The sequence below is a fragment of the Tursiops truncatus genome, chromosome 15 (genome assembly GCF_011762595.2).
Source record: "Tursiops truncatus isolate mTurTru1 chromosome 15, mTurTru1.mat.Y, whole genome shotgun sequence".
NCBI classification, from domain to species: domain Eukaryota; kingdom Metazoa; phylum Chordata; class Mammalia; order Artiodactyla; family Delphinidae; genus Tursiops; species Tursiops truncatus.
In genome coordinates, this window is record NC_047048.1 from 9,628,358 (window position 1) to 9,655,309 (window position 26,952).

The following is a 26,952-nucleotide window of genomic DNA, read 5'->3' on the forward strand; positions in this document are numbered from 1 at the left end:
AGTAACTTGCTTGAGGTCACACAACTAGTAAGAGGCAGGGCCCAGATTACTTTGGGTCTATTGGATAGTAAAGTGGTTTTATTATCAATACTTAACAAAGATAGAGACAGAAAAGCAAACACCGAGTTAACAGCTGCCCTGTGAATGCCAGCACTGGGATAAAGTAGCAGAAGTGCTTAAATATAACAGTACTGGGCATACGTTGCAAAAATTCTGAGGTTCTTCTAAACTCTTCCTAGACACGGAAGGGTTTGGAGGATCCAATATTACCACAATCTCAATCACAAACTGGAGAAATTACCAGTGTAATGAATTCTCATTGCACATCCATTCTTTGCGATTGCTAGATGGACTTCACGTCAGGATAGAATTTTCTTCCAAAAGCAAGATGCACCAACTCGCTCGCAGGTTCAACGACAAGCTATACTCCAATCTCAACACCCCTTCCCCACCACCAATACCCAGGCGGCAAGTAGATCCTTGAAGGCAGGATTCAATAAGGGCATCCCCATTGCCTCGCACGCTCAGATGCTGACCCCAATCTCACCCTTCCAGGCCTTTCGCCCCCTGTGCATTCTCAACAAATGCTCAGCTCTGCGGGGTCTCCGTCCTGGGGGAGGTAGACCTTTCTTTGGTGTTAGCAAGCGAGGCCCTGGCCGTGTAGGTGTCGGAGTGGGACCTCCCCGCCTCCACCGTGTAAGTGTCGGAGTGGGACCTCCCCGCCACCTCCCCACCCCCCCACCAAGCGGAGGAGACCTCTGGCGTCCCTGCCAGGTCTGGAGTTCGGAAGCTAGGCGACAGAAAACACCGCGAGCCCGGCGGAGATTCCAAGGCCAGCCCGGGGCGAGGCCTTCGCAGCGCGCGGAGGGAGCCACAGGAGGTTCGGCTGGTAGGGCAAGGCTCACGTCCAAGGGTGGGGCGGGGCGGGGCAGGGGCAGGAGGCGGCCGCGGGTGAAGCCTCAGAGCTAGCACACAATGGGCCGGAGCGCCAGGGCAGGAGCCGAGCCAACGCGCCGCCGCACCACGTGGGCCGCAAAACGCGCCGGGCTGCCAAAGGCCAGCCAGCCCAGACCCGGCGCGGCGTACGTGCGCGCACGCGAGCGTGCGTGCGTGCGATTTGCGATCAGGCGGTGCGGCGGACAGCCCCGGCGGCGGGGCGGGGGGAGTTATATTGCGGGGTCCTTCCTCGCTCACCCTGGTTCCTCTCGGAGCGGAGACGGCAAATGGCGGACTTCGATACCTACGACGATCGGGCCTACAGCAGCTTCGGCGGCGGCAGAGGGTGAGGCGGGCGTGCGCGGGCCCCGGCCGGGCGCGAGAGGCGGGCGGAGTCAGGGGCCCCTGGCCCGCGGCCTTCTCGCGCGCACAGCAAGGGGCGGCGAGCGGTAGGGGCCCGGCTGGGCCGACTGAGGCCTCGTAGAGGCGCCGGGAGGAGTGGGGTCTGGAAATGGCGCGCTCGGGGAGGGTGCGGCGGCGGTTAGGCTCCCCGGGTTTTGCTCGCGGGACAGATCCCTCTCTGTGCCACCCCTCCCCCGCCGCCTACGATGTGTCTTTCCTCTGCCTCGGTCGCAGGGCCAGGCCGCAGCGGCGCTGAGTGCCCGGTAGGACGAGCTCCCGCTTCCAGCCCCATCCCCCAGTACGGCGGGGCCGGCGCGGGGCTGTGCTGCAGCGCGGGGGTGGGGGCCGCGGCCTGCCCCGCTCCAGTCCCGGTCCCGGCCGCGGCTTCCTGTTGTCAGCCTGCGCTGCAGGCCCCCTGGCCCCTTTCACCAGGAGACCAGCGGGCTTGGTATGATCGGAAGGCCGAGAGAGGGGCGATTCCCATCCCTTTACGGGTGTGAGGCTGGGATTTGGCAGCTGGAGCCCTGGAATAGTTCGATTCACCCCGGGGTCGGGGGAGACCAACCAGAACATACACATCATAGCATTGTATTTATCCTTTCTTAGATCAGAGTGCCTTGTTGACAAGTGCTACGTGCCTACTGGCAGAAGATGTTATTCTCCCTGGTTTCTCCAGACCTGGAGAAGGAATCGCATTTAGCTTCGTTCTGATTCTGGTCATACACAGGCTATATGTAATTGAGGCACCTTGTTTAAAAGAAAGATCCCTGACTAGTGAAGGAAAAGCTTATGGTGTTCAATTCCAGGAACCCGCCCTAGATTATTTCTTTTTAGCCACAAGTTACCTCATACAGAATTTAGAAGATAGGCTGTAAACATCTTGTTGTTTGTCAAGGGCACACTTGGCCTTTGTGTGATTCACAGAAAGGATTACTTTCCCAGGATAACACCACAATAGTACCTACTGAGGTGTCCAGTCTCCTGGGTTTCAATCCTAAAAGTACCTTTGTTTGGTGAAGAATGATCTTTTAATACCTTGGTTTGGGAATGGCTCAAATAAAAGCTTGTTTGGGTGCGGGAGTGTACCCAGTATCATTCATGAAAGTTGGGGACATGGAAATTGGGGGAGGTGGAGCCACCTGTTACTTCAAAGAATACTTTATTTACTAATAAAAAAGAAATAGATGTTGGATTACATGTAAAGTTAATGCTTTTGGGGGTAGGTTTCTAGACATCAAATTTGTACTTCAGTCATCTTGAAATTTAATAACTAGGATTTTTTTTTCCTTCCTAGTTTCAAAAAGCATTTGGAAGTACCCAGGAAAACTCTTAAACAGAGTAGTTCAGATTAAGGCAGTTCCAAGGAATTTTAGTTGGTTTGGAACTACAGTGTTAGTCATATTATACAGAGCCTGGGGATTTTTATTATTATTATTTTTTAATTCTGCCTTTTGACAAATTTACCAGCTGTTCTGGTGACTAGAGGTGTTCGAGTTAGACTTTCGGTGGATATCAAATTTTGACAGTTGGAGTACCTTGAACAATAGAAGTTGATCAAAAGTAAAATTCTCTTTTAAGATGCCATTTATTTATCAGAATATCAAAAGACGAGGACACTGTTAGCCATTTACCCAGATGTACTCCAAAAACTTGTATAAGAGAATAGTAGCTGGCATGATACATCTCCTAAGCTTCCTCATAAAAAGTCCTTTTACTATTAAGCACCTTCTACATCTTACCTTCTCAGAATTTTCCACTTCATCTTCATGTAAAAGTACATAGGAAATACTGCTCAGATTGCCAAAAAGTAGTTTTTAGAACCTGTCGGTGAATTTGTGTGTTCTTTGAGGCGGTGTCACGGGTGAGTCAGGAAACTTCACAGAGGACTAGACATGTAGTGGTGTGATCTGTGCCAAAGCTTTCCTATTCCAGATAGTTAATATTATTTTAACTTCATCAGGTCGAAAGTTATCAGTTATTGGAATCTTTGAAATTTAGCAAGGTGATAGGATAGTTGACCAGATATTCTTCAATGATAATTTTGAGTTTTGAATTATGTTCACATCAGTACGTGTCTCAGTGCTGTTTGTTTATGTTCAGATAGAAGCTTAAGCATTATAGACGATTACCACCTATGGAAAGCTGGTCTTGTATTGCTTTGTTTGGTGCTTTTTGTTTTTTAATTTATTTATTTATTTTTGGTTGCATTGGGTCTTCGTTGCTGCGCGCGGGCTTTCTGTGGTTGCGGCGAGTGAGGGCTGCTCTTCATTGCAGTGCGTGGGCTCCTCACTGCGGTGGCTTCTCTTGTTGCAGAGCACGGGCTCTAGGCACGTGGGCTTCAGTAGTTGTGGCACACAGGCTCAGTAGTTGTGGCTCTAGGGCTCTAGAGTGCAGGCTCCGTAGTTGTGGCGCACGGGCTTAGTTGCTCTGTGGCATGTGGGATCTTCCCGGCCCAGGGCTCGAACCCGTGTCCCCTGCATTGGCAGGTGGATTCTTAACCACTGCGCCACCAGGGAAGTCCCTGTTTGGTACTTTTGTAAGGCAACTTCTCACTAGTCTAAAACACCTTAGCTAGATAAGATGTCTCAACTCTAAGCAACTTGGGTCACAGGTGAAAGGAATGGCAGGTTTGAAATATAGAGTCAAGGGGCTTCCCTGCAGTGGTTAAGAATCCACCTGCCAATGCAGGGGACATGGATTCAAGCCCTGGCCTGGGAAGATCCCACATGCCGCGGAGCAACTAAGTCCTTGGGCCACAACTACTGAGCCTGCACTCTAGAGCCTGCGAGCCATAACTACTGAAGCCCACGCGCCTAGAGCCTGTGCTCCACAACAAGAGAAGCCACCGCAATGAGAAGCCTGCACACTGCAAGGAAGGTAGCCCCTGCTCACTGCAACTAGAGAAAGCCCGTGTGCAGAAACAAAGACCCAACGCAGCCAAAAATAAAATAAATAAAAATAAATTAATTAAAAAAAAGAAGGGTCTTCTCATTTAATTAAAAAAAAAACCAAGAACTTGGGTTTTAATAATTATACATTCCCCGTAAGTTTATTTTGTAGTTGTGTGTAATAACCAGTACGGTTGTCAGGAAGCAATACTGAACAACTGCTTTATTTCCCCAGCCTATAGAGGCATGTCGCCTGCAGCAGAGGAGAGAACCAGGGACTGCATTGTTGCTCAGAAAGCAAGTCAAAACAAAATTCCAAATTATCAGGAGTTGATTGTACCATATCTTGAATGTATTTGGTTTTTCACTTTGCTAAATTATCTTTGTGGGGTTCCAGTTTTTCATTTGCTATTGACAGTAAAGTGGAGAGTAACACTGATTTTATATTTTTAACTGCAAAAGGCCTTTTGAGTGCTTAACCTAAAAGTAGCATCAATCCTGAGAATTAGATTGGAACTTGGAATTAGCAAGAATTGATATTACTGAAATGGTACCTGCTAAAAATTGATTAAGCTACAAAATTAAATATTCTTTATTAGGTTCCAGTTAGGGGATTTAGAATTCTAATCTTCGAGTCTTATAGGATTTAAGCTTGGCATCTCTGTCTAAATTTCTAAGGATATTTTAAGCCTTAAAATGGGGAAGAAAGTGTATAAAAGCTAGCTAGTTTCACTTATAACAGGATCTGTAAAGATGTTGAAAGGCATATTCTAAAATCCTGTTTACCTATCAGATGGCAAGTTGTTTGGGTTTACTGTCATCCTTCTCTCCACTCAGTCTCCCAGTGCTTGATTCCAAGTCATTGTCCTCTTTGCGAAGTGTTGTTACCACAAATACTTGGTTTTACCAAGAGATCTCTGAGATGTCAGATGTTCAGGCAGAAGCCCTGGCTTTAGAATCAGGCAGACCAGAGCTTAAGTGTCCTCTTGGCTGTGTATGAGCAGTATGATCTGGACAAGTTTCTTTACCTCTCTGAGCCTCACTTTCCCTGCATATAAGATAGAAACTCCTCTATAGGGCTGTTGGGGAGTATTAAATGAGATGTTAAACTGTGCAGCACAGTATTTGGTCCATTAAAAATGCTTAATATTTGATAGCTGTTGATTTATAATTTTTAAAAATTTATTTATTTTTGGCTGCGTTGGGTCTTCATTGCTGCGCACGGGCTTTCTCTAGTTGCGGCGAGAGGGGGCTACTCTTTTGTTGCGGTGCGTGGGCTTCTCTTGTGGAGCACAGGCTCTAGGCGTGCGGGTTTAGTAGTTGTGGCACATGGGCTCTGTAGTTGTGGCTTGCAGGCTCTAGAGCACAGACTTAGTAGTTGTGGCCCACGGGCTTAGTTGCTCTGCGGCATGTGGGATCTTCCCAGACCAGGGCTCAAACCTGTGTCCCCTGCATTGGCAGGCAGATTCTTAACCACTGCACCACGAGGGAAGTCCAATTTATAATTTTTTAATTCTTAAAATAATTCCTTTGGAGTTAGAGTGGGAAAATTTCTGTTGAGGGTTAGATGGAGTGAGTTTTTATTTTCCTGTCTATATTTCTAAAGCCAATAAAGGGAAAGCTGTTCAGTTTATAGGCATAAAGCATTTATAATGTAATACCATAAGTATGGTAAATTAGTACCAAGTAATTCATTCTTTTTATTCATTTATTTATTGGCTGCTTTGGCTCTTAGTTGCTGAGCACAGGCTTTCTCTTTCATTGCAGTGCGCGGGCTTCTCATTGCGGTAGCTTGTTGCGGAGCATGGGCTCTAGGCGCATGGGCTTCAGTAGTTGTGGCACTCCGGCTCAATAGTTGTGGCTCGAGGGCTCTAGACTGCAGGTGCACGGGCTTAGTTGCTCCATGGCTTGTGGGATCTTCCCGGACCAGGGCTCAAACGCGTGTCTTCTGCATTGGCAAGCAGATTCTTAACCACTGTGCCACCAGGGAAGTCCCACCAATTCATTCTTTTTTTTTTTTTTTTTTTTTTTTTTTGGGTACGCGGGCCTCTCACTGCTGTGGCCTCTCCCGTTGCGGAGCACAGGCTCCGGACGCGCAGGCTCAGTGGCCATGGCTCACGGGCCCAGCTGCTCCCCGGCATGTGGGATCTTCCCGGACTGGGGCACGAACCTGTGTCCCCTGCATTGGCAGGTGGACTCTCAACCACTGCGCCACCAGGGAAGCCCAAGTAATTCATCCTTGTACATTATTGGTTTGTAACAGAACTCATGCTTGGAATATTTAAATGCTTCTGAGATTTCTAAAAAAAAAATTTTTTTTCGCATACTTTCAAAATTTATATTTCTGTTTGAAATTAACCTTAGTGTTCTGGAAAGACTTTACACAAATTCAAGAAGTCTTCCCAGAAACTTGGAACATACAAAGCAGAATGTTTGGCTGGGGGTGGGGGGGGGCATGGTCAGTCCTAGATCAGATCCACCTTCCAGTTTCCAGCTTCTGCTAGAAATGGAAGAGTGTTGGGCAAAAGACCATGCCATGCATCTTTACCTTTTCATCATTTGTGCAGCTGGTTAGACCTGCACACTCGGCACGAAGTAAGTGACCACTTGATTTTGATTGCACTTAGCAGCTGTAATGTCTAGGTTGTCTTTTTAAATAATTGAACATCCTATTTTTTTTAAGTTTGCCAACCATATGATGGTTTTTAAAATGTTCTTGATAGGACCCTCTGGATGTGCTTCAGTATGTTGATACTCTACTGAAAACATAGTACCTTCATTGCACTCCATTATAGGATAGATGTAGCTGGTGATCTCCCTCGCTCTGCACACTGTTCTCTAATTGAAATAATCAGTTGCATTTTTGGAGCCACCCACCCACCCCCTTTTTTTTTTTTTTGGCCGCACCGCGGGGCTTCTGGTATCTTAGTTCCCCTGACTATGAATTGAACCTGGGCCCTTGGCAGTGAAAGCAAGGAGTCCTAACAACTGGACCGCCAGGGAATTCCCTGGAGCCTTTTGAATATCTGGCTGAGTAGAAGACAGCTCGTTTCTCATAGCTGCTTCTGTATTCACTCTTGAGGTAGGTTGTTTGGTTGACATATATGAAGAAAATCCAGCCTTACATAGGTAAGTAGTTGGAAGTGGGAGGACTTTTTAATAGCCTTTTCAGATAATTGTAGATACTCTTGTGACTGTACCAAAACTTGACAGGTGGTAATTTCCATAAAAGTTAGTTGTAACAATAAACTTTTAATACTCTTACATTAAAATCCATAGATCTATCTTATATTTTGAGTGGATCTTTTACTGTGCTTTTTTTTTTTTTTTTTTTTTTTTTTTTGGCTGTATTGGGTCTTTGTTGCTGTGCGCAAGCTTTCTCTAGTTGCGGTGAGCAGGGGCTACTCTTCGTTGTGGTGCGTGAGCTTCTCATTGTCGTGGCTTCTCTTGTTGTGGAGCGTGGGCTTCAGTAGTTGGGGCACACGGGCTTAGTTGCTCTGCGGCATGTGGGATCTTCCCCGGCCAGGGCTCAAACCTGTGTCCCTTGCATTGGCAGGCAGATTCTTAACCACTGCGCCACCAGGGAAGCCCAGCTGTACATTGGTTTTTTTTTTTTTTTTTTGGTAACATGATACTTTGGTCATTTGGAAAATACCAGTTCACTGAGTTATGTAGCTCTTCCAAATGTTGAAGCATTTCACTATACAGTATCAAAAATCATGTTCATTAATGTCACCATCAGTTTCATCAGAAAATTTTCAGGTATTGGGAGACTGTCAAGCTTATATTGATAGATAAAAGTTTTCTAAAATTCTGGTTTTTGCTTGAAAGCCTGCGTTTTGTCATTCGCAGCAGACAATACTGTTGTTTTCCTTGAAGTGACAGGCTCACTTCATTTACAAGAAAATGTCTATGTAGCATCCGAGTCTGAACCATAGTTAGTCAGTTCTTTCAGGTAAAAATGGTGTTCCATGAAAAGAATAGCTAGTTCAGCTTGTAACTCACTTGCAGGAGTGCCTTTCCTGGAGATAACCATGTACTTCTGTAAGCAGCAGAAGTGCTTCATTCCCATTTTGTAACGGAATATTTTAAAAGTGGGTCAGTATTTAATAAAATTAATCATTTTTACCACTTTATCAAAAACATTCTTTGCAGAAGGTGGCTTTTTTTTTTTTTTTGGCTGCGCCATGAGGCTTGTCGGATCTTTGTTCCTCCACCAGGGATTGAACCTGGGTGAAAGCGTGGACTGCTAACCACTGGACCATTAGGGAATCCACCCCCCCCCCCTTTTTTTTTAATACTGCAAATGCATGAGTAATAGTGCAGTTTGGTGCCCCGGCCTGATTCATGCGAAGGCCAATGGCAGGATCGGTGTATGTGTTTGCTCTCTTTGACTTAACAGGGATACTACAGCCAGAAAGGTTTGGCTCTGCGGGGGCAGAGCCAGAACCAAAGGAAGTACATTTTGGTGCTTTTAGAGGCCGTCTGAAAATGCAAAGAATTGTTACTTTAACTGATTTTCTGTTAACGGAGGAACCTCAGTATGGTCTAGATTGGAATTTACCAGTTGCTCATTTTACCTAATAGTTAAAGATTTTTAAAATAAATATATTTATTATTTTTTATATTTTTATTTTTGGTTGCATTGGGTCTTCGTTGCTGCGCACAGGTTTTCTCTAGTTGCGGTGAGCGGAGGTGACTCTTGCGGTGCGCGGGCTTCTCATTGCAGTGGCTTCTCTTGATGCGGAGCATGGGCTCAGTAGTTGTGGCATGCGGGCTCTAGAGCGCACGCTCAGTAGTTGTGGCACACGGGCTTAGTTGCTCTGTGGCATGTGGGATCTTCCCGGACCAGGGCTCGAACCCATGTCCCCTGCATCGGCAGGCAGATTCTCAACCAATGCGCCACCAGGGAAGTCCAAATCTGGAACTTTTGGATTGAGTAACCTTTTTCACCCATATGAAGTTATTAAATTACTAAGCGCATTTCTTTCCTTTCATGTTAGGAGTCCAGAATTTTAGTTCATTATGATAAGTACCTTTTCCCAGTAAGAAAAGTTCCCTAAAAGACTCTGTAAACCAGAAGTCCCTTTCGTGTTCACTGTTCATCTAAAACAAGGCTTTCAAACTGCCTGTTGTGTCCTGTTGGGAGATGATGAAATCAACTTAGTGTGGGTCCTGGTAAGCATCTTTTAAGGTGAAATAGAATAGACAATAGTGTGCATTATACTATGAGTTAGTACTGTTGGCAAGCTTTTTAAAATTAATTTGTGTAGTTAACATGCAGGAATGTATGCATGTATTAAGTTGTGATGTAAAATGTATTTCTTGTTGTTGTACACAGCCTGAAAATTTTTTGAAAAATACTTAAATACAGGGCTTCCCTGGTGGCGCAGTGGTTGAGAGTCTGCCTGCCGATGCAGGGGACGCGGGTTTGTGCCCCAGTCCAGGAGGATCCCACATACCGCGGAGTGGCTGGGCCCGTGAGCCATGGCCGCTGAGCCTGCGCGTCCGGAGCCTGTGCTCCGCAATGGGAGAAGCCACAGTGGTGAGAGGCCCCCATACTGCAAAAAAAAAAAACAAAACAAAACAAAAAACTTAAGTACATAATTGGGGATGTCTTCTGAATACATGTAACCCTCTCTTATAATCTAAATTTTTTTCCAAATAAGCGTACCCACATTGGTGAAGAAGTTACTGGCAACCCTAAAGTAGTTGGTAGGCCTGTGGCTTCATTCCTTCCACCCTAAGTCTCAGATATTGTAATAGTTTTGGAGATAAAGCAGTGAGCAAGACAGGAGCTCCTGCCTCAGAACAACTTTGCATTTCTCTGCATTGCTTTTTATATCTTACCGATGTGATTGAATTATTAAGTTCCCATTCACAGCAGAAAAGAGCTCCTTGAAATAGGGCTCATTGAAGAATTCACCATAGACACTGCTCCCTCCCCACCCCCAGTGTTTACCAGAAACTTTCAGAGGCTTTCATGCACATCCTGTAGGAATGACAGTTGTCAAGATAAAGGGATTTAATTTTGAGTGCTAATTGAAGGCCTTGGAAAATACATACACTTAGAGGAAGATCTGCTTGGAACTGAAGGGTCTTTAATCCAAGTTCATTGGACTAGTTTTTTAAAACCTAAGTTACAACTAAAATGTAATGTGGCATCTTGGATGGGATCCTGGGACAGGAAAAGGACATTAGGTGAAAGCTAGGAAAATCTGAATAAACTGAACTAGTTAGTAATGAATTAGTTGGTAATGTATTGATGTTGGTTCTGTGATTGTAACCAGTGTATCTTCCTAATGTAAGATGTTAATAGGTAGTGTAAAAGGGTGTTTATGAAATAAGGGCTTGGCTTTTGAGAGCCTAACCTTTTTTGATTATTGTCTAGAAACCAAGTAGGTTACATATTTTGATCTTTCTTTCTTTCAGCATGCTCAGAGGATTTTGTCTTTGTTGCTTACTTGGATTTTATTCTCATAAAGGTAGTCTTACTGTGATTTTATGTAGGATCTAGGATAGTGCCTCAGGCCATGTGATATATGCTAATAAGCTCTAGGTGGCGCATGAAAGACCAAAGTTGTTGATCAGCCCCAATGAAACGAACTCAGTTATCACCTAGAAGTAATAGAGGGAGAGCACCTAATGTTCCAAATACCAAAGAGAGGTTAATACTCTATAGTCATGGTATCTTGGCACTGGTCTTAAAGTTTTAAGAATGACAGCAACAGTACTTAAATTCTGTATAGTTTCTAATGCACCGAGGAATCTTCGTAAAATTCTTGTCCAGAAATAATAGCATGTGGCCTTCATTTTTTATTATCTTTTACACTTTGGAAGCAAGTCTTGAGCACTTAATTTTGTTTCATCCACTTACTGACTCTAATCCCAGCCCTAATAATCTCTTCTCTTCTTTTTTCTTATAGTTGCCATTCCTCCAGTTTCCTCTCACTCCTATATATCTTTGCTTATTCACACATTATCATCTTAAGAGTTCAGTGTTTTGTCTGCTGCCTGGAAAATAGAGTCCAAGTGCCTTTTGCTCCACCCTGCAGAGACAGTGCTTGTTGCTGTCTCCTGAATTTTCTGCAGTCTTTTACTTGGGATGTGATTTCTCCTTTCTAGATGCCTGGACCCCCTTAGCTGAATTATAAGCTCCTTGAGGGTAGGAACAAGTCTTAGGTTTGTGCCCTCAATATGGTGCTCTGTATTTAATAGACATTCAGATACTTTGTTGATTTGAGTGAAGAAACGTGATTTGTCTGTAGCTCCAGGTGTGATTTTGGTCACACCTGGAGTTGAAAGTTGGATTTCCTAAATGACTGAGGATGAGATTATTACTTTAAAACTTTCGTATTTTTTTTTTAAATCAATAGACTGTCCCTTTGTGCAGCAGTAATGAGCGGGCAAGCCCATTGCTCAGTGGGAGCGATATGGCCTGGGAGTTTGCAGCACAGCCCTTCAGGTCTCTATTCTGAATTGCAGGGTGGTGGGGAGGTGGGGGTGTGTGCCCAGGCCTGCAGCTTTGCCTCATCTGTTGCCTGCTTTACATCCATGGCTTGTTAGTCAGCCTCCTTCTGTATAAGCAGTGTATCCTGTAGCGTGTTTAATTTACCCATAACACTTTAGAATTATTAAACTTTTGTAAAGCAATCAGTCTCTGTGAAGTGTTTTTATGGTCAATTTCAAACTCCTTTATAACATAGAAATTTGAAATATTTATAAAGTAACAGGTGAGAAAACCGAGGTACAGAGGTGATTTGGAAGAGGTCCTACACCAAGCTAAGTAAGGTGCCAGGTGTGTCTTCTGTGTTTTGAACCTGTTTTAGAAAGTGCTTTCATGTAACATAGCTTATTTAGATAATAGTCCCCTCTAAACTTAAATTAGTGTCAGAAGTATCTCATAAGAATTTTAGCTCAAAGAATTTCTGACATTTGACATTTTTATTTGATTGATGACAGAATGTATCCTTTTATTACGTCCATATGCATTCTCTGGGGTTTGTCTTCTTCACCCTTGTCTCTCAAGTTGCTGGCACACTGCAGACTCTTCATAGAGTGAATAAATTGAAATCTACCAGGCTGGCCCCAGTCCCACTGCATTGTAATGTCTTCAGTGAACTACTCAAGGAAAAGCTAAAAACCACTCAAGTCCTGTAGAACTGACCAGATCAGGTAGGGCAGTATTGAGGACTGCATCGGTTAGTCTTGAAAAAATCTAGAGTGTTAAGCCACTGGCAGTTTTGTGAGGCTAGGGTGAAATGAGCAAGTTGATGGGCTTGGGTTAGCTCTTTCCACATCTCCAGCTCTTAAAGTACTGCTTGCCTGAAGCAGGATTTTTCTATCTTTGCAAAGACAGATCTGGCTTCTGATCCTGCTGCATTCTTGCTAGTGCCCCCCCCTCAGTAGCATTCACCTGGGCAGCGGTCCTTATCAAGGCTTGCTTACATGGCTTTCTGTACTCAGTCAGAGGTCGGTTGACCCTATCTTTTCAGTCCTCTGTCCAGCACCCCACAGAAGTTCTCATGTGCCCTTTTAGCAAGACTTCCTACCTCCATTTTCTTGCTTCATCAAACAGACACCTGCCAAATTTATCATTTCTTCATCCTCACCTTCATGTTGAATTTTTAAAAAATCATTGTAGCCCTTTGCTTTTTTACATGTCTATGTAAATGTATACACAAACATGCATGTATGCATTTACAGTTATTTATGTTTTATATGTGCTACTCAGGTGTAAGCTATTCCAGGACAAGGGGCTGTTTTCCACCAGATGTTTAATAAATGTTGAGTAGATGAATTTAAAGTGTTTTTAATTATAGTTGGTCCCCTGTTTTGACAGTTTTCCAAGTGTTTATACTGTATTTTATATGTTCAGTACCCAGCCCCAAAGAGTATCTTACTGAGAATATTTTAGGTTTTATGGGGTTTTTTTGTTGTTGGTGGGTTTTTTTGTTTGTTTGGCTGCATTGGGTCTTCGTTGCTGCGCGTGGGCTTTCTCTAGTTGCGGCGAGCGGGGGCTACTCTTCATTGCAGTGGTTTCTCTTGTTGCAGAGCACAGGCTCTAGGCGTGTGGGCTTCAGTAGTTGTGGCACGCAGGCTCAGTAGTTGTGGCGCACGGCTTAGTTGCTCCGCGGCATGTGGGATCTTCCCCAGCTAGGGCTCGAGCCCTAGTTCCCTGCACTGGCAAGAGGATTCTTAACCACTGCGCCACCAGGGAAGTCCCAGTTTTATGGTTATTGAAATGCAAAATAAGTCACATTCACTTGTAAGCCTATTTTTCTGGTATTAGGACAGAATGCAGGATTTTTCTATTGGGAAGCAGCAGTTCTGAGGTAATTAAACTTAAAATTTTTAGCCATCTAATAATTACTTCATAGCCTGGTTCTTCTGCTTAAAAAAAAAAAAGAAAGCGTTGTCTTAAAGACTGGTATTTATTATCAAATATTTGAGATATCTGGAATTTGTGTCAGGCAAGATGTGGAATCTCTTTCATGATATTTCTAGCAGTATATGAATTTTAAAAATCAAGTTACTTTCGAAGACCTGGTATTAATATATATTCTGCCAAAAGAAAGGAGGGTTGACTTTAAGCAGATTTTTGACTGATGTGAGGAGACTCTTTTGCTTTAAATGTCTCTTAAAGAAAAACAACACCTCCCCCTTTTAAATTTGTTTTCTCCTGTGTTCTGCAAACATTTTATTTTGAAATTTTTCAAGTCTTCAGTAAAGTTGAAAGAATGCAATACGATGGACACTGGTAGATGTCACAAGTTTCACACTTGCTTTATCTTTATATATTCGTGCATGCACACATGGCTTTATGCTGAACCCTTTGAAAATAAATGGCTGTCCTGACACTTCACTCCTAAGTACTTTGTCTCTCCTGAGAACAGAGGCATCCTACTAACTTCAGTACCAATTAATCACTCCTAAGAAATTTAATGCTCACAATAATATTTATACTCATCAGATTCAGATTTCTCCATCTGCTTTTTCTTTTATGGCTGTGTGTTCCAGGATCCAAAGATCACATGTAGCATTGGTTATCATTTCGTTAGTTCCCCTGCCTTTTTTGTCTTTCATGACTTTTACATATTTGAAGAATCTGTGCCAAAATAGAAGGCACATTTAAATTTCTCCCATCATTAGTGATAGTAAGTTCAGTTACCTGGTTGCAGTAGTGACTGGCAGATTCATTTTATCAGTGTTTTGGCATCCTTTGAGCCTTGCCTGAATCAGTCACTACTACATTGGTGGTTGCAGAGTAGAGGTTTTCTAATTACATGATTCCTCCTACATTTTTTAGCTGACAGCCTTATTGATGTAAAGAAGAGCTCCCTTCCCATTAATTTAGTAGACCATCTATTAGAGCAATGTAGGTTCAGAGCAGAATTGATCAGAAAGTATAGAGTTCCCATATGCCCTCTGCCCTCACAAATGCACAGGGGCACAGCTTCCCCTGCTGCCAACATCTGCACCAGAGTAGTACATTTGTTCCAATCAATGAATCTGCATTGACAATGTCATTATCACCCAATGTCCATAGTTAACATTAGGGTTCACTCTTGGTGGTGTCCATTCTGTGCTATGGGTTTTGACAAATGTATAATGGCCCCATTTATTTTTTTGTTTGTTTTTAAAATATTTATTTGGCTGCAGTTGGTCTTAGTTGAGGCACGCAGGATCCTCAGTTGCGTCATGCAGGCTCTTAGTTGCATTATGTGGGATCTAGTTCCCTGACCAGGGATCAAACCTGGGCCCCCTGCGTTGGGAGCGTGGAGTCTTAACCACTGGACCACCAGGGGGAAGTCCCGTGGCCCTATTTATTTATTTGTTTGTTTGCTTTTTGTGGTTTTTTTTTTTTTGGCTGAGTTGGGTCTTCGTTGCTGCGCATGGGCCTCCTCTAGTTGCGGCGAGCGGGGGCTACTGTTTGCTGCGGTACGCGGGCTTGTCATTGCAGTGGCTTCTCTTGTTGCGGAGCACAGGCTCTAGGCGTGTGGGCTCAGTAGTTGCGGCACGTGGGCTCAGTAGTTGTGACTCGCAGGCTCTAGAGTGCAGGCTCAGCAGTTGTGGCACACGGGCTTAGTTGTTCCACGGCATGTGGGATCTTCCCAGACCAGGGCTCGAACCCATGTCCCCTGAATTGGCAGGCGGATTCCCAACCGCTGCGCCACCAGGGAAGCTGGTCCCATTTATTTTTAAATTATCTATAAAACATTGTAAACCTCAGGTGTTAGACGGCAGTTATTATGGTCATTGTTACTCTACACATGTGAACTATGTGACAGGCAGTGTATGACGCACCATATGTTATTTCTCAATAATTCAAGGTCTCTCTTAGTATTAACCCAGTTTTCCAAATAAGGCTTAGAGAAATTGAGTAACTCCTCAAGATTATATGGTGGAGTAAGTATGTGGTAGAGCTCGGATTTAAACCAGTGCGTACGCAGATTAGCCATGATATGGTGGAGTCAGGGTCCTGCCACTTTTAAGTTCTGTAACCATAGACAAGCTAAACACCTCTTGACTTAGCTGAGGAAATGACATTGACGTTTAAATGAATTAGTAATATGCACCTTGTGTTTGAGGATCCAGTGAGGTAGTGCATGGGGGAGTGGAGAGTAATATGTACAATACATAGTACTTGCTGCACAAAATCTAAAATTTTTATTAGAGCATATTATCTATAATCAGCAAGAAACAATTGTATTGTGAATGAGTTAAACTTCAGCTTCAGGGTAATAAGTGGACACTCCATTTCTGTGTGTGTTAGTGTTATCGGGTGTGAAGGAGGGCATTGGCTTAGGTTCTTTTCTCCTATTCTTAGTGAATAGGAGAGAACCACTTGTCTGTAGGAGGATTTTAATGTTTGGATTCGATTCTCCGGGGAAATGTACGTTCACAGAGATTCTGTGTTTCTGTGGACATTTCTGTCATCCAGAAATAAGCATGTTTTTCATAAATATTTTGGAATACTCTATTATTTCAAGGAGATGTTACTGTACACATTATATAGGATTATTTTGCCTGAGTGGTGTGGCTGAGTGGGAGACATTTTCCTTGGCCCTCTGGGGCAAGTACACAGGGGCAGAGTTGAATCCTGTCTGTTTCCCCTCCTAGGTCCCGTGGCAGTGCTGGTGGCCATGGTTCCCGTAGCCAGAAGGAGCTGCCCACAGAGCCCCCCTACACAGCATATGTAGGAAATCTACCTTTTAATACGGTGCAGGGCGACATAGACGCTATCTTTAAGGATCTCAGCATAAGGAGTGTACGGCTAGTCAGAGACAAAGACACAGACAAATTTAAAGGTGAGTTTGGGGGATTTTTACTGTGCATTATTGTAAGGGGAGGAGGGTCTAAACCAGAGGGCTCTAATTATGAAAGTGTTTCAATGAAAGTGTTCCGAACGTTTGCCCACTCCACGCAGTTGAAATAAACATTTATTAGCGCTTTAACGCATAGGCCTTCAGTTCTATTTGGGGGGGAAAGTGTTATACATAATCTAGTTTGTAGAAATATGTGGCATATGCCCAAGTAAATCTGGCGTTTTCCTGAGCTATATAGCAATCCTGTCTCTGCCAGAAAAGGAGTTACCAGAAAAGAAATGAACAGATAAAACTCAGGACTTTTCAGGTGCATATCACCTTGGCCGACTCCTGCATTTTTAGGGGGTAGTTTTTCTGTAATCTAGTTTATTATGAAATCCAAAAGGTAACCTAGTACTTGTTGTCACTGTACATTTGTGATTTCAGAGCATGTGTTTAGGGAAATGATTGGCTCAAATTTCAGATAAAGTTAGTGTCTGTAGGTTAGTCTTTCAGGTTCTTGAGCAGAGGAGTAAGAATGAGGAACCAGATGGGCATTATCCAACTTCCAAGGCTTCCTAAAGGGAAATGTGCCCTGTATTTAAGTGCGTGATGCCAGATACAAGGGCATTTGGTTTGCTTTATTTACCCAGAAGTACATCCATGAAAGGCACACAGGCTGTGGGGCTGTAGAAGAAGCAGGGGTGCTGCTCAGCAGAGCGGTTCCATAGTTTTGTTGTTCTGAAAGCCTTCTGACTTAAGAACCTGGAGCCTTGTTATAGTAAGTGATCAAACAGTGAAAAAGAATGTATCAGTTAAGCTTGGAGCAGTAAGTCCTGCTGCTAGGAAGCGTTAGGAATGCAAATTTAAGGTAAAAATGTGTGGGTGAAGCCAGCCTTTGGGCTGAGTCAGCAGCAGCAGAGATTGTCTCATAGAAGGGCATCTTTAGTTTCAGCAGCTCTGGAGTGTGAGATGAGTGGGAGCTCTGGAGTGACTAGGCTCTTGTTGCCTCTTTGAACTTGCAAGTAGTTTTCTCAGTTCTTCTAAGCATTGAATCCACTTAGGGGAAAAGGCATGGATGGGGAGGTGGAGTATGGTTGGGGGTGGAGGACAGGGAACTCTACAGCCAAGCAGTACATTCTTTGTGTAAGCAAATGGCGAACAGGAAAAGTTTGGACCCAGGCTTTAGAAGCACTTGCAGTCTAGTGGGCTTTGAAGGTGAAGTGTAATCGTCATACAGGATGGGGATCGGGAGGGTGGTGATACAGGGTGCAGTGTGAGCATACGGGGCAGGGGGAGTGCTTAACCCAGATTTAACCGAGAGGGCATGGACAAGAGTGTTGCAGCTAGAAGGAAAAGCTTATTCAGAGGTTGGAGGTGAGAGAGAGGGTGTGGTTTCTTCTGCCTGGAGTGTCCTCTGCTTACAGGCCTGTGTCAGAATCTAGCGTTAGAGACTCAAGTTGTCAATAAAGCATGCTGCACCAAGGCCATCTGTCTTTAATTAATTAGCATCCTGAGGAGGATGTGCTTGTGGCCGAGGGTATGTTTTTTAGCTTTGTAAAACAAGTTTTATAGCAGCTACCTGAGTAGTAAGTAATGGCGCCCTCAGCCTGTTCCATCAAAGCATGTTTGGTATCGAATTTGAAGTCTGTGTCTTAAAGCCCCTGTTAGGTTATATGAAAGTCGTTCAGAAGTCAGAACTAACAGCTCTTCAGTGACCCAAGAAGGTTTTAATATTATGGTTAAAACATAAAGCTTTATAAAAACACAGCTACTATTTCAGTACCTATTTGATTAGCACTTTCTGTTAGAATATAATTAAGAGGGGAAAAAATATAATTAAGAGGGAGGAATACCAGTCACGTTCTATTTATTAGAAAGTAAAATATGCTCTTTCAGGTTCTGCAAGTCTGCTACCATCTCGATGCAACAGAAGTGGTAGTTATGATGTAGGGAAATGGTACAGACAGGGATCCCACCTTATCTTTAACCCGGAATTCCTTGAGGAAATCGGGGGTTTGTTTTCTCTTACAGGATTCTGCTATGTAGAATTTGATGAAGTGGATTCCCTTAAGGAAGCCTTGACATACGATGGTGCAGTAAGTATATTCAGGTTTTCTCTGTGGTGGTAGTAGTTGAGATTTTTTTCTTGCCAGTACTTACAGTGTTTTCCACTTATTAGCTCTTGGGTGACCGGTCACTTCGTGTGGACATTGCAGAAGGCAGAAAACAAGATAAAGGCGGCTTTGGATTCAGGAAAGGTGGACCAGATGACAGAGGTGATTGGTTCTTCTACAACTGAGCATAAAACTTGCTGTATGCCCACTGATTACAGCTCTTGAAGGTTACCAGAAGAACTCTTATCTTGTAGGTCTGATAGGTGTTTATGAGCTTTTAAAAATGTGTAAAATCTTAGAAAGAATGGATGATGCTTCTGCAAGCCTGGGTTTTTTTCTTCCTGTTGGCAGCAAAAACTCTTATAATTTCATTGAACTTCCCATCACATGAGTTGTACGTCTTCCCAATGAATTTTTCCATGTTTGTGCAGCAAGGTAATGATACGACCTCAACTTTATCTTTTTTGTGTATCCTCAGGAATGGGTGGCTCTCAAGAATCTAGAGGTGGATGGGATTCCCGGGATGACTGCAATTCCGGTATCAGTATTTAAAGTATCACCACTTACCCTTTTCAGTGGCCTTGCTGCTATTGTACATTTCTTGTGAGTAGCCCGCCTGGCCGGACTACTTTAGTTCCTTTCACAAATGAAACTTTCCGAAAAGGTACCCAGGCATGCAATAAGCCTCTGTTAGAACCTCAGTGTTTGGGGTAGGACTTGAAAGCTTCCACATCGTGGGCAAGTTGGACTGATCCGCCTTATTTTGTTACCTTTTCTTAGTCTACTGTTCTTATATGTGCCTGTGTCTCATGCTGAGTCTTTCTCAGGGTTTAGCCCAGGGGAGCCCCTTGATGATGCTTGTGTGTATGGCATGAATAGAAGTACTATTATTTCTAGAAGTCTGAAGGTTCTAGAAGCTTACAGAAAGCCTCATACTAATGGTTCCTGGTGGCTCCCTCTTAGATGGTAATAGGTAGTCCTGATGACCTCTTTGTCTCTTAAAGGGCGTGGAGCACCTGTCCCTTAAGTGGACATAATCCACTTTATCATTGCTTTTCTTAACTCATCAAAGCATACCAGTGGGTGCCTCCTTGTGTCAACTCAAGAGGTCAGTTTGCATGCCAGGCTTTGAAGGGTTGATCTCCTAAACATCTCTTCATCTCTTTACTTGTTTTTTTTTTTAATTATCAAGGTAAATCATATGGTAAAAATGTCCATTGTAACCATAAGGTAGAGAATGAAAAACAAGTCTGTTTTCTTTCCTACAAACTTGAGGTTGTCTCTGCATTTGCCACCACATAAGATGAGATCATTAGTGCCCGCCCCCCCATCACCCCCCCCAATCAAAACAAAAATCAGTAGAAAGTAACTGGTAAGTATGGGAGGAACTTGTCTTGTGAGTCGAAATTTTTTAAAAGTTCATTCCAGTACTGTGTTAGCTAAACAGATTACTGCTTATATCTGTTGAATAATTTAATTCCTAAAAGTCCTATAGCCAATCAGAAATGAGCTTATTCATAAAAGTACAGTATAATCCAGTAAACCTGTAATTTTATGTATAAGCTAGTCTCTGATTGAAAAATGCAACAGATGTCATCTCAAAGCCACCTCAGGTGTAGTAGTTAGTGACTTGATGAGTGATGGTCTCCAATCTGCCAGTTTTGCCTTTCCTAGTACTGTAGAAATAGTACAGTGAGCTCACAGCTTTGGAGGTTACCAAAGGAACTGATGTCTTTCTACTGCTGGCTTAGCTTGGGCTTTTTTACTCTGAAGCAAGACATATAGTGAACATAGCCAGAGAAGCTACCTTGCCACCAACCAGTGTAAACTACAGTGTTCTGGTAATAATCTAAAACCAGCAGTGCGCACATGGTGGGGTACGGCCTATATACATTATTTGTATAGGTAGACCATTTTTACTCTTTAGAATAATGCCTTTTTTTAAATGACATACTCTCATTGTAAAAAAAATTTTTTTTTAAGCAGTACAAAAAAATATATAAAGAAGAAAACAAATAAGAAAGTCCCTGTCAACCAGAAATAGGCAGTGTGCTTTTATTTATTTTTTATCTTTTTTTTTTTTTGGCCGTGCCATGCAGCATGCAGGATCTTAGTTTCCCACTAGGGATCGAACCCGCGCCCCCTGCAGTGCAAGTGCGGAGTCTTAACCACTGGACCACCAGGGAAGTCCCTAGGCGGTGTGTTAAACTAAACTTCGTAAAGAAAGCTCAGAAGATTTTCATGAATAGTGTGCCTCCTAGAAATCTGTCATCAAACTTGATGAAAAGATAATTGTTAGTGTCAAACCTTGGTTCCCCCCCCCCATAATCTTCCCATCGCTCATATCATAAGAGTTTTGAAATGAGGTGGTCACTTGATGTTAATGTACACTAGGTTTTGGGGTTTTTCCCCACTATACTTTGTCTCATGGACCTGGACAAAGTAGCAGTTGTGTTTATGTGCCTTGTCAGTGTGGGTGTGAGCTAATTTGTTTTATGCTAAACACTGGTAGCAAAAATTAATCTCATTAAGAGGGAAGTAACTTTACTTTCATAATCAGTGTGGAAAGGTACACACAGTTTAGTTTGGGGGAAATGTCAGGTTAAATGTTTGAATACTAATTAAGCTTGTTTAATGAATGGTGTATCCTCTCTGGTTGATAGAAAAGATTTTGTAAAGAAACTTATACTTGATGATATGCTTCCAAAATGGGTTTTCCCCCAAAGCAGTGCTCCTGTTGGTCTGAACCTTCTTAGAATTGTTTTCATTACTTGTTTTGTTAAAATTGAAATTGTTCGATTTAGTCTCTGAACTGAGTTTCAGATAACTTGATCAATTTAAAAATTCCTTGCTACCCTTAAAGAACAAAAGAACCCCACCATTGCAGATAGTTAATTCTCCATATTCACAGTAGTTAGGTTCTTTAAAACCACTGCAAACAGCAAATTGGCGGATACGGAGCCATCGCTCATAGAGGAAATACACAGGCTCCTGTGAGCCTCTGGTCATATTTTTGTCAGCCATTCAATACATAACCTTGCTTTATGTGTTTGTGTTTAAAGACGCCTTGTTTAATATATATAGTTGATTGATTAACAATGAACTCACGGCCAGCAGCACTGTAACTCATGCCTGCGTGAGGCTTCTCTAACAAGGCACATCCCAGCCTTGCACTTAGGAGTACTAGACAGCACTTCAGCATGATGTTTGGGTGCTGTTTTATTTTAACAGCAAAATCACTAACAAAAAGCACAAAAGAGCAGAAAGCCTGGCACTAAATAGATTGTGAAAAGGACACTTGTTTACTGTTTGAGCTGAGACAAGGCAGAGTGTTGGCTCATTCAACCCTCAGCTGGGAATGTGTGTGTCAGGTGACAGACGTTTCACTGCTCTGTGCATGTCTGAATGACAGCGAAAGGCCCCAAGTATTGATTTCAGGGTTACAAATAAATTTTAGTGAGTAGACAAATTTGCAAACGTGAAATCTATGAATAATGGGAATCAACTATTTAGTAGAAGAATATTTCTCAAGCTCAGGATCCTTCTTCAAGGATAAGTTCCTGCAAAGCTTTGAGCAATCGCACTGTCCTTGGAGTGAGTAAAAATAGTCACCTTCAGGAGCTTAAACAGAGGGGGCAAGCTCATTTGTTTAATTATAGTCTTATTGCTTAAATTTTTACTGAAAGTTAAGTTGGTTATACTGTTAAAAGGTTAATTATCTTAACCTCCCCCTATGACTTTCAGTTAAATGCAAAACTAAATAAGGCTTAAGGTTCTTAAAGTCCATTGAGAAGATATTCTTCACACTGATGAGAATTGTAACTTTTTTAATATAAATTTACTTATTTATTTATTTTTCGCTGCGTTGGGTCTTTGTTGCTGTGCATGGGTTTTCTCTAGTTGTGAGCAGGGGCTTCTCTTCGTTGCGGTGCGTGGGCTTCTCGTTGCGGTGGCTTCTCTTGTTGCGGAGCACAGGCTCTAGGCGCGTGGGCGTCAGTAGTTGTGGCTCGTGGGCTCTTGAGCTCAGGCTCAGTAGTTGTGGCACATGGGCTTAGGTGCTCCGCGGCATGTGGGATCTTCCCAGACCAGGGCTCGAACCCGTGTCTCCTGCATTGGCAGGAGGATTCTTAACTACTGCGCCACCAGGGAAGTCCAAATTGCAACTTACTTTTTAATTCTAAATGAGATGCAGTTTACTTCTGTTGGTAATTATTTTAGCGGTGCACAAATGAATGGGGTGTGGGAACCCTTTGCAGCCAGAGGAGGTGTGGGTTGGGTCTGCGGTTCCTGCTCTCTGGCGCCCTCTCTGGGAAGGGAGTGGGCCTGATCACAGCTTTGTTTACACACAGGTGCTTTGCTTTTAGAATGATCCACACCCGAATCGCAGCAGAAACAGAAAAATGGGGGATGTCACCCAGAGGTGACTTTGTATTTTTATTTTGTCTTCATATCTAGCTTTTTCCTTTTGATTTTGTGTTCTAAATTATAACTTCTAAATTTCAGGTTTATCTTTTTTAATAACTGTATAGATTGTATTAGAAAACAATAAAACGTGCTTTGAGCATTTTTGTGTTAAGCCATATTAGAATATTATGGACTTTTCCTGCAAGCTAAGAATTTACAGCTCGTTTTATTTTTCTCTCCTAAGATTCTTTTTTTATTTTAGAAGTCTGTTAGCATTGAAATTACCCAACAGATTCACGTTTGGACTCATTTTGTATGCACTTTTGATGCTGGACAAACTAAAGAATTTAAAATTAAACTTAATTCACACAAGCTATGTTATCAGCTTTGAGACAGTAGTTTAAAAGATAATTCAATGTCATCTTCCTCCTTCAGGCTTCAGGGATGACTTCTTAGGAGGCAGGGGAGGGAGTCGCCCAGGTGACCGGCGAACAGGCCCCCCAATGGGAAGTCGTTTCAGAGATGGCCCTCCCCTTCGAGGGCCCAATATGGATTTCAGAGAACCAACAGAAGGTATGACGATAACGTGAACGTGTAAATGGAGCTCTGAAGGGTGTCTTTTCGTGACACATTTGTAAGCCATGTTGTGTTTCCCTCCCCCAGAGGAAAGAGCACAGAGACCACGGCTCCAGCTTAAACCTCGAACAGTTGCAACGCCCCTCAATCAAGTAGCCAACCCCAACTCTGCTATCTTCGGGGGAGCCAGGCCCAGAGAGGAAGTCGTTCACAAGGAGCAAGAATGAGCTTGCGGTTGGGAGGGAATGGGATGTGGGGGGGGGGTTCGAGCGAGAGCACAGCCTGGCTGCCCCCCAGACCGGCAGTCCTGCAGTTACCATTCCTGCGCCTGACCTTTGTCCTCCTTTCTTACAATGGAAACACAGAGCTTGTGAGTGCATGTCAGCAGTTAACAAGTGGTTTTTAGTACATTCTTGGCTTTGCTGAATCTACCTAGTGCCTGTTTTGTGCTTTTTTTTTTTTTTCTTTTTTTCCTTCCTGCCACTCCTTTCCTATTTTCCTTCTGTCCTTTTTCCTTCTCGCTCCTTGTTTCTTTCCAGCACATGAGTTTCTCTAGAGGGACAGAGGCAGCTGCCATGCGGGAGTTCTTTATATTGAAATGCTGCTTCATTTCTCTCCTTTGCTTTTCTGTTTTGCCTTTAGCCACACTGGGCGTTTCCTTTGATTTTTCTCAGCAACCTGCATGTTGAGTTCTGTATTGCTGTGGCTTCCAAGAAAAAAAAAACAAGTCACAAATTGGATAGCATCTTGTTTTTATTCAGCTGTTATCAACATACAGAATTTGGGACACATTGCTTTCAAAACAAGGATAAAATATCTGTTGATCTTTGCAAATTCCTTCCTGTAACTATTTATAGATAGTCCTGACTCCATTACTCCCTCCCCAGATGGGAGAATAGGCTTACATTTCAAACAGCAAAACCTAAAAAGATAATGTGAACTGCTGGCAGGGTGCACATAGGAGATAAATTGAATACACGGCTGTGTTCACATGCTTTATTATTGCTCTTTCAATACCGTGTCCAAACTGGTTCCCTTCTTTCACTGGCCGTTTTAGAGGCTCCTCTGTGGCTGGATGTAGCGAACTGCTGTCTGGTTTCCTTTCTGCTGGCTGCAGAGGTGCATTGGGCACTGCAGGTGGTAGCGCGGTGCTGGGCTCACTTCCTAGTGCGGACGCTGCTTCCTCTCAAACCCCTGTTGTCGTGTGTTCTGCATCACTCCCTGTGTTTATCTGTTCCCTGATACAAGTAATAGTGAGATACTGCGCTTCCCACCATCTCTTAATTTTAGAGTGAAAGAATGGGCCTAGAATGACTCTCTTTCACTTGATGAATTGAGAATTTGACTATGCAGAGCTGTCAGGTAACTGGTAGGTGGCTTGAGGTCACTAGTTCTCAGCTTCAGGACGTTCACTGCCACGTACAGTGTTCAGCACTCACCCAGGCTAGGCAGCAGCTTTTGAGCTTGAACACCTCTGTGTGAACAAATTCTTGAGCGCCCGAGTCCCACTTCATCCAATTGGGAGCAGTTCAGGGTCAGCTAGAGCCCCGGAAAAGAGAGACCCTCACCAGCATGACTGGAGGGCCGGGGGCAGGCTGGCCCACGCAGTGTGCTTAGAAAGTAGCTCCTCACTAGCTGCCACCCTCGGCCCCTCTTACTTTGTCTTTGTCACCAGGTCTCAGCAATTTACAGAACTCTCCCTCCTTTCCTTCCTTCCACCTGTCATGTTTGCTTCTGAAATAAGAACCATTTGTGTAACACCAATACTTACCTTAAGAAAGACATGCATTATGTGGTTGTAATCAAACCTGATGCTTTCAGATGACCTACTTACATCTTCAGTGTGGAAAAGATTAAGAACAAAACAAATTCATCTAAACTTCTGGGCAATCCAGTTGACTTTTAAATGTAAGAATGGAATTCCAAACACTTAACACATTCAGCTATATGACAGAAAGTAAATCTATGGATATGGTATTTTGTGAATGATCTTTTAAATAAAAGAAAACCTTACGTAATATTTAATGCTTGTCTTTATTTTTGAGTTGTTTTTTAGCTGCTTGTGAAGTTAATTTTAAATTTGGAAAGTAGTGTCCAAATTTAGTGGAATGTACTGCGGAGTGAGCAAAGCGTCTTGCTTTCGGAAGTTACAAGATTTGTGAAATTATTTTAGAAGCTGGTGATGATCAGAGATGGGATGCCAACTTTCTTCCTGTTTTTTTTTTTCCCCAAAAAACTAATTTCTCTTTTTTTGAGGGGGGGGGTTAAATTTATTTTTGGCTGCGTTGGGTCTTCATTGCTGCGCACGGGCTTTCTCTAGTTGGGGCGAGCGGGGGCTACTCTTTGTTGCAGTGTGTGGGCTTTTCATTGCAGTGGCTTCTCTTGTTGTGGAGCATGGGCTCTAGGCGCGCGGGCTTCAGCAGTTGTGGCATGTGGACTCGGTAGTTGTGGCTCGCAGGCTCTAGAGCACAGGCTCAGTAGTTGTGGCACACGGGCTTAGCTGCTCCGCAGTATGTGGGATCTTCCCAGACCAGGGCTTGAACCTACGTCCCCTGCATTGGCAGGCGGATTCTTAGCCACTGTGCCACCAGGGAAGTCCCCAAACTAATTTTTCTAACAAATGTTACATGGTGCGGTCATAGTTTTTGGTTGGGGAAAGGAACTTTTAAAAATAACTGCTTGTTTGAGAAGAAATCCTAGGTGCTCCTCGTGTGCATGATGGGTGCTACTTCATGGCAAGCAGATTGTGTGTTTGAGGAGGCACTGCTGTGTAGTTGAGTGATTTTATGACCCAGTGGGCAAGGGGCAGGGCTTTGAGCTACGTGTGGGAGAGGCCAGGCTGGTGGGGAGGGTGCAGAAGTTGCTTACCTTGCGGTCAGAGCCTGACTGCAGCTTAATCTGGAGAAACAAGGCGGGGAGGATGGGTGCTGTTCCGGCCAAGTGCGTGAGGGACTGATGACTGCAGCTGCTTCTCGGCCGCGGGCTTGGAGGAGAGGACTTGATGCCGACGGGTGTTTCCTTAAAAGAGTGGGAGCATTCCTGAGGCTGGAAACCCTCTGCCCAAAGTTAAGGCGTTGGAACTTGGTCTCCTGGAGGGTTTTCCTGGGACTGGTGGCCAGAGGCTTGAAATCCAACTCTATGAGCCTTTTTTCCAAAGGCTCTTTGGATTCCGTCTTAAAGGGCCTGTGGAATGTTCAGACCCTTGGAAGGATCATCTGTGTCTCCCAGTAATTCAGAGGTTTCTTATGATTGAAATGAGACTGCAGCTGTCTTTCTGCCTCCCCCAGATGTTGCTGTTACTATGCAGTGGTTGCTTCTCAC

At 43.6% G+C, this 26,952-nt stretch overlaps 2 protein-coding genes across 6 annotated transcripts in view; both read left to right on the forward strand.

Annotated features, from left to right (window-relative positions):
* The window catches only part of LIMK1 (LIM domain kinase 1), a 77,837-nt gene extending 61,317 nt beyond the window's left edge, over positions 1-16,520 (forward strand). For all 4 annotated transcript variants that reach the window (XR_012326031.1, XR_004522267.2, XR_004522266.2 and 1 more), the window contains one exon: positions 16,350-16,520. The gene's annotated coding sequence lies outside the window, so the exon portion shown is untranslated. The remainder of the gene's footprint in view (positions 1-16,349) is intronic.
* Positions 1,126-25,651, forward strand: EIF4H (eukaryotic translation initiation factor 4H). Of its 2 annotated transcripts, XM_019921928.3 has the most exons (7): positions 1,126-1,282; positions 16,350-16,537; positions 18,569-18,633; positions 18,717-18,813; positions 19,130-19,189; positions 23,491-23,628; positions 23,719-25,651. In XM_019921928.3, exons 1-7 carry the CDS (start codon positions 1,224-1,226, stop codon positions 23,856-23,858), a joined length of 747 nt encoding a protein of 248 aa, XP_019777487.1. In that variant the 5' UTR covers positions 1,126-1,223; the 3' UTR covers positions 23,859-25,651. The 2 variants fall into 2 exon arrangements, with proteins under 2 accessions (XP_019777487.1, XP_019777488.1); XM_019921929.3 differs by lacking the exon at positions 19,130-19,189.
* The last annotated feature ends 1,301 nt before the right edge of the window (positions 25,652-26,952 follow it).